This window comes from Neospora caninum, chromosome X (assembly GCF_000208865.1).
Source record: "Neospora caninum Liverpool complete genome, chromosome X".
NCBI lineage: Eukaryota > Apicomplexa > Conoidasida > Eucoccidiorida > Sarcocystidae > Neospora > Neospora caninum.
The window spans coordinates 4,881,866-4,891,487 of record NC_018396.1 but is presented as its reverse complement, the minus strand read 5'-3'; the positions used below and the strand labels follow the sequence as shown (position 1 = coordinate 4,891,487).

The window sequence follows — 9,622 nt, the reverse complement described above, 5'->3', positions numbered from 1 at the left end:
CTGGTCTCACATGCCTCTCTTCTTGAGTTCTTCTTGCTTCTCGCCTGTCTCTCTCTGCGAAGGATACTCTCTCGCTTGCTTTCCCTAGTCGCCTCCCCTGGCTTCCCCGCTTTCTCCTCTCTTGCTCTTCTTCTGCTCTTTTCCTCCTCTCTTTCTCCGCGTTTTGCTCCCGCATTTCCTCTGTTCCTCTCTTTCTTTCTCCTGGTCCCAAGCTTCTCTTCTACTCCTCAGCGGGGGGGCTCGTGAGTGGCAGGAGGCGGCCCAGCGCCAGCAGGCCTCTGTCTATTTCACCAATCAGCTGAAGCAGTTCTGTGACTTGTTTGTCCAGTTCCGCCTCTTGTGTCTCGTCTTGCAAAACGAGATTCGCGCCCTGGCTCGCCCCCAGCCGCGCGTGCGTCTCCGCCGGCATCGGGCCCTGGTGAGCCCCGTCGCGAGCGAGATACGCCACGAGTCTCTGCCACACAGTTGGGTGCCTTTCCTGGAAGAGCCCCAACAGGCTCTCTTGAAAGCCACACACGTCCGCGAAGGAAACGCGATTTCGGTCTTGGCCGACAAACCACGGCAGTTTGTAGCTGGCTGGTCCCGCAGGCGCGCTGGGCGCTGGGACGCCTGCGTCGTCGGAGACCGGCGAGAACAGAAGTGTTGCTGCAGCGCGAAGGAGAAGAACCTGTTCAGCGGAGCTGAAGACCCGCCCCGGCAGTTGAGCTGTACATACACTTGATGCGATGTGCAGACTGACGAGGTCCTCTTCTTCCCAGATATCCACAAAGAGCTTCAACGCGGCCATCATCTCTTGCCGTTCCCTCTGGCTCCTCAGCACCTTTTGTTGCCACGCAAAGGCACTCGCCGCAGCAGAAAGGAGGGGCGAAGTTTCGAACCCTGCACAGGCGTTCTCTGGGTGTCGCGCCGCCTCGGCGTGTTTGCGGCAAAGATCTTTAAGAGCATCGGAGAGAAGTTCCGGCGGCGGAGGATTTTCTTGGAACGACGGAGAAAAACAAGAGGCAGATAGGGCGGCGCAAGCGTCTGCAGAGAGCAGTGCTGGAGACGACGCCAGGAGAAAGTCCAAATCCACCATCGGGTACACAGACCCGACACCTCCCATACTCTTTCGTTTCCCCCCTGAGGACGAGCGAAGCAGTGATTCCTCGTTTTGACTGCTCCTGCCCTCCGCCCAGGCTCCTTGGCTCCGCCGCCATTGGTACATTCGGTCTTTGTTCAGCTGGTCCTTGCTTTGCCTGTCGAGCTGCGCATCGGGGTGGAACACGACCGTTTTGTCAGCAGAAGAAATCAGCACTTCCTGGGCCGCCTCAACCACTTTCCGGAGAGTCGTTTCCCCCAACGACGAATCTCCCTGAATGGCGGAGCTTATCACACGATTCCACTGCTTCTCCTGTTTCGTCATATCCGCCCCAGCCCCTGACGCCGCCGAGCTTCCAGGTGTACATACACCTGGAGGCGTGTCCAGGACACAGACAAGGGACAACGAGGCTTTTCCCTCCTCGCCACCAGTTCCTGCCTGGCTCGTGAGTTGTCCGTAATAACTGCCTATGGAAGCAAACGGCAGAACCGGGAGTGTCCCGCTGTCGCCTCCGTCCGTCAAGCACGAACCTTGGCCGCCCAGCGACACCCTGCCTCCAGGTGTATGTACACCCCAACCGCCCCGGGGCTGGTTCCCTCCGCGAGACCCAGAGGCCGGAAGAACAGCGCGAGCACAGGAAGAAGCGAGAAGCTGTCCTAAATTCTGTTTCAGCTGGGCAGCAGCAGCTGCATGTGCGTCCATTCCGTCGATAACAAGAAGTACGTTTTGGCCAGCAGCTTGACTCGCCATAGCGGCCTTCAGAGCCAGCATCGGGGCGGTGTACATACAGCAGGACGTGGAGTGTGTGTCAGGGGGTACGTGGAGGAAGAGGACTCCAGGGGGAATACTGTTTTGAGACTCGGCATTTCTTCTGGAAGGGGTATCTCCTTCGACGTTCGGACCAAAGGATTCTGTTTCGTCACGTCGATTTGCAGCCGCCTTCGATTTCAGCCGCTGTTTCCTCTCTCCTCCCCACCCCTGCGAAGCTCCAGTCGCCTCAGACGCGGTTGTCGCCCGAGGAGACGAAGCTGCCGCGGACGGAATGGCAACCGACCGGAGGGTGTCAAGCCACTGCGCGAGGGCGGAAGGTGGAGACGTGCCCAGGGAGAGAAAAACAACAGACGGCGGAGTACTGTGTGCTGTCTCTGCCTCGACAGACGACGCGCTCGCTCCGAGGGAGGCGGAAGAAGAGACAAGGTGGGAGGCAATGAGAGGTAGGAGGGACGTCGACTTGCCTGTCCCCAGAGGCCCGACGACCGCAGTCGAAGAGCCCAAACGAAAAGGAGACAGGCTGTCCAGCACCGTCGAGCCGGTGTGGAGGACCGCCGGAGTGCAGCTCTGAGAGGAAGGGAAGGCGCCTCGAGTCGGCAGAGAAAAGACATTCCAGGTATCGGAGGAGACGCAACTTGGGATGGCGTTCTTTTCGGGAGAGGAGAGAGAAGAGAGAAGAGAGAGAGGCGAAAGCGGAGTGTCGGGAAGCTGAGCCAAACGGGTATGAGGGGTGTCTGCATCTCCTGTCTCCGACACGTTTCGAGCACCACCGCCTACAAGAGTGCAGATATCTCCTACGAGGGGGGATGCAGAGGACGGAGACAAAGGGAAACCTCCCGACAACGTCGCGTCGCCGCAGCGACCGAGAAGGCCCACAATGGTTAACTCTTGATCGAGGAGCTGAAGAACGACGCCGACGTTGAAGGCGGGAGTCGGTACATGCGACGCCGCCGTGTGTGTCTCCTCATCACAAGACAGCCGCGCCCGCGGCTTCTGCCCATCGTCGAAGCAAACAAGACTGCCGACAGAGGCTGCGCCGAGCCCGCGCACCAGCAGGACGTCCGCTGCATCGAGAGCCAGGAAAACGAGAAGAAGAGCAGAGCGACTGACGGCAAAAAGGTCCATGAGTGAACGGAGGAGCGCGGAGGCAAGTGGAAAAAAAGGAAAGACGAAGCAAGAAAGAGTCCGCCAAGACATGGTGAAAAGGACAGCCATCCAGTGTACGGCTGGAATTTCCCAAGTGTTTACCGCAGGAACTGGCTGTCAGCACCACTCTCTCTTTTGCCTTTTCTAGGTGTATATACACTTGAAAGGCGTTCCAGCATCTCCTCGCCTCCGGTATCTCTTCCTCGCCCCTCCTTTTCCCGTGAAACAACAGAACGATGAAGTGCGTCTACACCGAATGCTTTGAGTGCCTGGATCTCCGTTTCTTCCTAACTCTCCACAGCCCACCTGGCCAGGGGGCGGTGTCCATATATACACCTGACTTGCCACGCTCTCTGTTTCAGCACAGGGTGAAGATCTCCCGAACGCTTTCTCTCACCTGTTGTCGTGAGGACTTCGCCCTGGAATCTCGAGTTGTATCCGCACGAGAACCCGCCACTTGCACTGTCTCCCATTTCCAGTCTTTTCTCCAGTTCCTCGATGCTGGAAAGTCGTCGTCCGGATGCCCCGAAGCATCTCGTCGCACAGCGAGACCCGAAAGGCCCCGGCAGGCCGCCGGCTCCGGGGCAGTGTCTGTACACCTGAAACACGCCGCTTCGACGGAAATCTTTCGGCGCGGACGTGTTTCCGTTCGTTGCCTGCGCAACTTCTTCGACAGTAGCGGCGAGGTGGCGCCTGCCGGCTGCGATGGGACCTGCCGTACCCTGCAGTGGAGCATTTTCCCGGAAAGGGAACGCACGCTGAGAGGGGAGGCTGACGGAGACGGAAGAGAGGCGAGTTCGTTGAAGAACGAACGCGCTTGCTGGAGTCAGACCCGAAACAGAGAGAAGCCTTCGTCGAGTCAACATCGTTGAGGACGGATGGCCTCTCGGCGACAAAGGAAAAAAAGGTAGCACTGCATGCACACAAAAGGCGGCCAGCGAAACTCTGTACTGATCTCTCGCTCGGGTCTTCCTCCCTCAGGCCTGACAAACGGTTTCCTATGGAGTTTTAAGCAGAGCGGAAGACACGATAAAGTTGAACAGCAGAAGATGCATGCGCGGCGCGGCTCTCAAAACAGGCCGTCTCGTGCACGCTTTGCCACGCGCGAGTTGGCGACTCGTAGCGCCGTCCAAACGCTGGCATAAAAAAAGGCGCAGTGCTTCTGGACCGGTCTGTGAAATGGTTTCATCCCCAACGCTGCACGCAGCATCTGTTGTAGAAGCTAGTGTAAATATATAGTCCTTGGGTTTTCAGAGGATTCTCGAGGCGCGAATCCTCAGCGGTTTTGCCACGCTTTCTGCACTCGCCCTCCCGCGTCTCTCGCCAGCTGCGCGCACGGTAGACAGCGCACATCATGCCGGGGCGTGTTCTCTTGAGGCTGTTCACGGTTGACAAGGAAAAGAGAGTTCCTCGAGATTCCGCGTTTAAGATGTCCTCGGAGTTCCCCCACGCCTTTCGAGGACGGCTCATCCGCAGCTTTCCAGTTTCAGAGAAGCAAACTGTCCACACAGAGAGAACGAGAGAGTCGGACCGAGACAGTGAGACACGGGGTAGTAAATGGAGGAGAAGCCCAGTTGTGAAGAGAGACGAGAATGGACAGGAGGCGGCTCGAGGTACTGTTTTGTGGCGATGGCTTAACATTTGTGGAATATCCGAGTTGAGAAACCAGCGCCGTTTAACAGAGATCGAACGAGAGGAACCGCGGGTACTAAAGCGGGAGGGTCTCTCTTCTCTCCTTTCTCCTTATAGGGGTACGCGCTTTCCAACGGCTTTCTTAACGTCTTCGCCTCGACTGCAGAGCACGCACCTGACTGTGAATTCGTGATAGCATTTCACACAAGCAACTCTGGACCTTAAGACACTTTGCGCACTCGACCTCTGTGGCAAGGCAGGAAAGTACTTTTATCTGCTCACGTTCCGTGACAACCGCAGAGGCAAAACGTCGCCGTGTTGCCCACCTGGGTATGAAATATCCTAGTTCCCCTCAGGATCAAAGAGGGTCTCTAAACGGCGGCAGGCAAAAAATCATGCCCACTTCCCGCCAAAAAAAGCTCTGGGAATCCGTCCTTCTTTGTCTCTTTCCTTCTCTGCGTCTTTACACCACGCGCGCCCGAATTCGGGTGGTTCCTTTCTCGAGCTGGGCGGAGACACGAGAGACAGCGCACGGATGTCTAGGAAGGCGCCACGGGAAACCCAGCGGTTCTTCGGAAGAAAGGCACGCAGCGCGCCTGTCGCCGAAACGTGAAAACGAATAGGATCCTCGCTGATCTCTCACAGCAAAAAGTTACGCGACAGGGGTGCCGCGTGTCGCGAGAAAAAAGGCGATTCACGCGCAAGTTCAGGTTTCTCCTGGGTATCTCGCCGGCAGAGACAGTCTGCAGTTCGAGTGTACATTCTCCGCAAACACATCGGGGGAGTGGAGAGACGACTGGCGTTTCCAGTCCAGTGCCTACCGCGCTTGCGGCTATCAGGCGGTTCTCTGGAAGATACGATTGCTCCTGAACCTCGGCTGAAGGTGTTTCAAATGGCCTTTCTGCCGCGTTGTCTCATTCGCGGGCAACACACCAAACGCACAGTGCTACTGTCTGCTGTATCCTCTCGATTCTACCATTCAACCGAACATGTACTTGTTTTTAATGAAGATTCCGTAACGCACGGCTTTGCCCGTGTTCTTCCAAATTTAAACCCTGTCGCACGAGTGCCCCACATCGCACCACATGAGCCACGCTTCGCCGTCGCATCTGTTTCCGTTATCTTTTTTCTGCACTCTCTACTCACCCTTTTTCTCGTGGGTTTCTCATCCGTTTCTCATCAGCGGTTCTCCAGTTCTTCAATTCGTCCAGAGATTTATTTCGTCTCGTGGCTGAGTTTGTACGCCTTGGTAGAGAGAAAAAGTGAGCAAAACGAGGGACTCCAGAACAGAGTCAGTGGACATGCAGAGCCAGCAGAAAACCCAAAGTTTTTGCGAGAAGAGAGTGTACCAACAAAGAGCGGAAACGATTACAAGTGCGTTGCATGCTGCGCGTCAAGCGTCGTTACGCCCCTCGTCTTCTCCGTCGAGATTTCGCCTCTCGCTTGCCCGCCGCCGATTCGCTCGTGGCTGAAAAAACATTTATCACATGCATCAAGAGAACCGGATACAAAATCGCGGGAAAGTACAACAAATTGAGCACCAACATATATGTCGTTATACATAAATCAAAAGTGTGTAAACACTTCAGCGTGAAAGTATATGCATATGTAGTACCGGCGTTTTTAAGTAGAGTCAAAGAACTGCCGTAAACAAATAGTTACTCCTAGAGATAAATACATCTGAACTAAATTTTCCCATAACATATATATATATATATATATATATATGCATGCGCGCATTCACGTACATGCACTATATGCAAATACATACGTCAGTAGGTATGTTGAGACAACGAGTACATATACACGCATGTGCTTATCTACAGAGACGATCCCAAAGGAGATGCGCCAGGGCAGCAGACCCGATTGTTGAGTTAAACCCTCCGTTTACTCGAAAAAATCATGCATCCGATCATACGCGGTGAGGTTCATACCAGTCAAACCCGACCACGTATACATATATAGATTTAGCACAAGGCAGAGAAGGCGAAAAGGAAACACGGAGAAGGATAGAGATAGAGAGAGCGTGCGACGGAGAAACAGCAACATCGGCGCCGAACTATAGAGAACAAAACGGAGAGACACAGAGACCTAACAGACGTACGGCGAGAAAAACGAGGTGGAACTGGATAGGAGAGAGAGACGCAGACACTGATGTGTAGGTTCGAACGGTTGCTTGCGAGTATCCCACAAATCGCATGCGTTTTTCTTCGCAGGAATTCGAAAACGTGGAGGACTTTCTTACCGGACGGAAGGAAATCCAGAGGGAGGTTCCCCGAAGCCGAAGAAGGCTGCAGTGTCCACTGCATGAAGGACCGGCCAAAGCGGTCGACGTTCTTCAACTCCGCCGGATCTGTTGCTCTGTACTTGAGGCACTGAAAAGGAAACGAAAGCCAGGCGAATCTCGCTCCGTGTCTTCTCCTTACACAGACACGGAAGATCGCGTTTCTTCGTGCATTCCGCAGTTTCACACACAAAAAGGGATCAATTTACTTTTAGGACGGAATATAGAGATACAGGGAGATACAGATACGCGTAGTGATACAGGCTGATGGACGACACGGTTCGTAAGTGGACAGGAGCCATTTCAGCAGTAAAAAGGAAGAAAAAGATGCGGTCGTCACTTTTCTAAGAAGGGGTAGCGACAAGGACCCACGAGGGGAACGTTTGTGGATCAAAAACGCCCTCGAAGTTCTCGGTGCTCACCGTTACATTGTCGGTCACCTTCACGGTGAGCTCAGCGGATTGTCTCTTGTATTTCATCGTGCATCTCGTCTGAAGAAAACACCAAGTGCCCGTGGAAGCCGCGCAACATATTCTAAAGGGTCTTTACTCGTATGTCTGTATGTTTGTATGTATGTTTGTATGCATGTATGTATGTCTGTGTGCATGTCTAAGAAATATACAGATATATATATATATATATATAAAGTACGACCACGGATGCCTACATGCATAAATGGATAGATACACAGGTATGCAAAGATAGGTAGATGCAGATAGACAGGTATAAAACAGGTAAATATAGAAAACGACAGATAAGTACTGACAGGCAACCATACCGATATGGAGATAGAGAGGTGTCGGTATCTGGTCGCGGCGCGGCGCGGGCACAGGTTTCGTGCATGTGTACACCCAGAGCCAAGGTCGTGACACACGAAGGCATTTCTACTTGTTTATATTTAGATTTGTCTGTATGAAAAGGTATGCACTTCCGCTGTACAGGTAACGGTTTGAGGTGTATCGAGATCGTTTTGGAGGTTTTCCTTACCGTGTTTGGACTGTGGACGAACATGTCTCTGACTGCAAGCACGAACGCTTGCCAATCAGAAAGAAGCACCATGTCTGCGAAATGCACGTCGCGTTTTTTCTGGGAGCGCTCCCGTTTATGGATGCGATGCCGCTTCACGCCTAGGCCGAGAGTGTGGAGAGGACACCACGCTCGAGGCTCTCGCTTAAAGACGTGAGAAGCTCGAGCGAGGAGGGGGAGAAGGAAAAGGCAAGAGGAACCAAAAGCTACAAGAGAGCCCCTTCGTCAGACAGCAGCTGCAGAGGCGAGTGCATTCACCCGAAAGCGTGAAACAGAGCGACTATGCGAAAGATCCCATGCGTGCATGCAGATGTAGTCGGAGTTTCCGTCCCTGCGCCCACCTTAGTGGGAAAAAGGTCCCTGTGTGCTTCCGAAAAGACACGAAAAAGAGCGCAATAACAGAGAAAGAAACGTGGAAAGCGAGGGCGACTGGAAGCACGGGGTTCCTCCTACGCGCCGCGCAGATCAGGCTTCTCGACAAGCTGGCTGAGAGTGTTAACAGACGAAGGAGAGAAACAAACGAAAGAGGAAAAGGACGAGAAGAAAGAGGAGAAAGCAGACAGGGAAATGGCGGAAGAGAACAGGACTCTGTTACAACAGCGGCGCGTGACGGGCGGCGTCGATTGTTTCCGGACTGAACACCAGTCGAGAGGGACTCGCCTGCTGAAAAACAACGAGTCAATAGCGCAGCGGCCAGGCGGAATTCAATAAAATGAAATGATGTGGGGTTCCCGGCACCGATTGGTCAGGGCGGAAACGGGGCAGAGCAAGGCAGTCCCGTTTCCATAAAACTGGCACGAAAAAAGAGAGGCGAAATGCAAAAGATGCATGTGGGTTTGCGAAACGGGTTTCGCCGAAAATCGAGAGAATTTGTGTGGGAAACGCGGTGGGCTGTGGACCCGACGGAGACAGGAACGGCGGCAGTCTCGCGTTCACACTTTCACGTCTCTCTCTACTTCCCTTCGACGTGGATGTACACCCAACAGAGGAGGGAGGAAACCCGTTTTCGCCTGCGCAGCTCCACCAGAGAAAGGAAACGACCGGACTCAGTGGGTTCCTGGGAGTGACTTTCCAGTCGAATCCATCAGAAAACTCCAAAAACAGTGAAAGAATCAAAGTGGCATCTACGCCTGGGCACAGGGAAAAAGCACATGCATCTCAGCAGCCGCTGACTCTGCATGAGTAGAAAAAAACCCGCTGAACACACGCAGTTCGAGATGGCCCATACTGGAGGGGTAAGGTCGTCCAAGGAGAAGGAATCTGCCGTTGATGCAGAGTTGCCTTTCTTCGCCTTTTTCGCACAGAATTATTTCCCGAACTGAAAATTCACCTCCACCACAACCCCCATCGCAGTTTGCGATATGGCAAAAAAGGCACTTTGCTGAGAGCGCACCGCATGCTGGAGCCGGGAGTCACTAGGTCTTCCCTCTGCCGTAGTTGGAGATCATCTCCAAACCTACTCAGGATTCTTTCTTGGCTTTTAACCACCCAGAGCGGGCGAAGAGACCTCGGAGAGGCCAGGAGGCTTTCGAACCCCGTCGTACATTGCCTGCGTCTCTCTCTGTGCAAGCAACCGCCGACACAACGATCCCGGAGGCACGCAACCTCCAGATGTAGATCTGGTGTTTGTCTCGTTCCCCTTTAGCGCGCCCATCGTCAGTCCGGAAAGCCCTCAGCCTTTAAAA

At 54.0% G+C, this 9,622-nt stretch overlaps 2 protein-coding genes across 2 annotated transcripts; both read right to left on the bottom strand.

The window, feature by feature from the left end:
- Positions 1-220: 220 nt before the first annotated feature.
- Positions 221-2,974, bottom strand: NCLIV_050440 (putative signal recognition particle domain-containing protein; the record flags this gene model as incomplete). The annotated part of the gene is made up of 1 exon (XM_003884597.1): positions 221-2,974. One exon carries the CDS (start codon positions 2,972-2,974, stop codon positions 221-223), a length of 2,754 nt encoding a protein of 917 aa, XP_003884646.1.
- Positions 2,975-6,260: 3,286 nt separating this feature from the next.
- On the bottom strand, positions 6,261-7,970 carry NCLIV_050430 (putative signal recognition particle 9 kDa protein; the record flags this gene model as incomplete). The annotated part of the gene is made up of 4 exons (XM_003884596.1): positions 6,261-6,307; positions 6,873-7,002; positions 7,334-7,402; positions 7,899-7,970. 4 exons carry the CDS (start codon positions 7,968-7,970, stop codon positions 6,261-6,263), a joined length of 318 nt encoding a protein of 105 aa, XP_003884645.1.
- Positions 7,971-9,622: the final 1,652 nt, after the last annotated feature.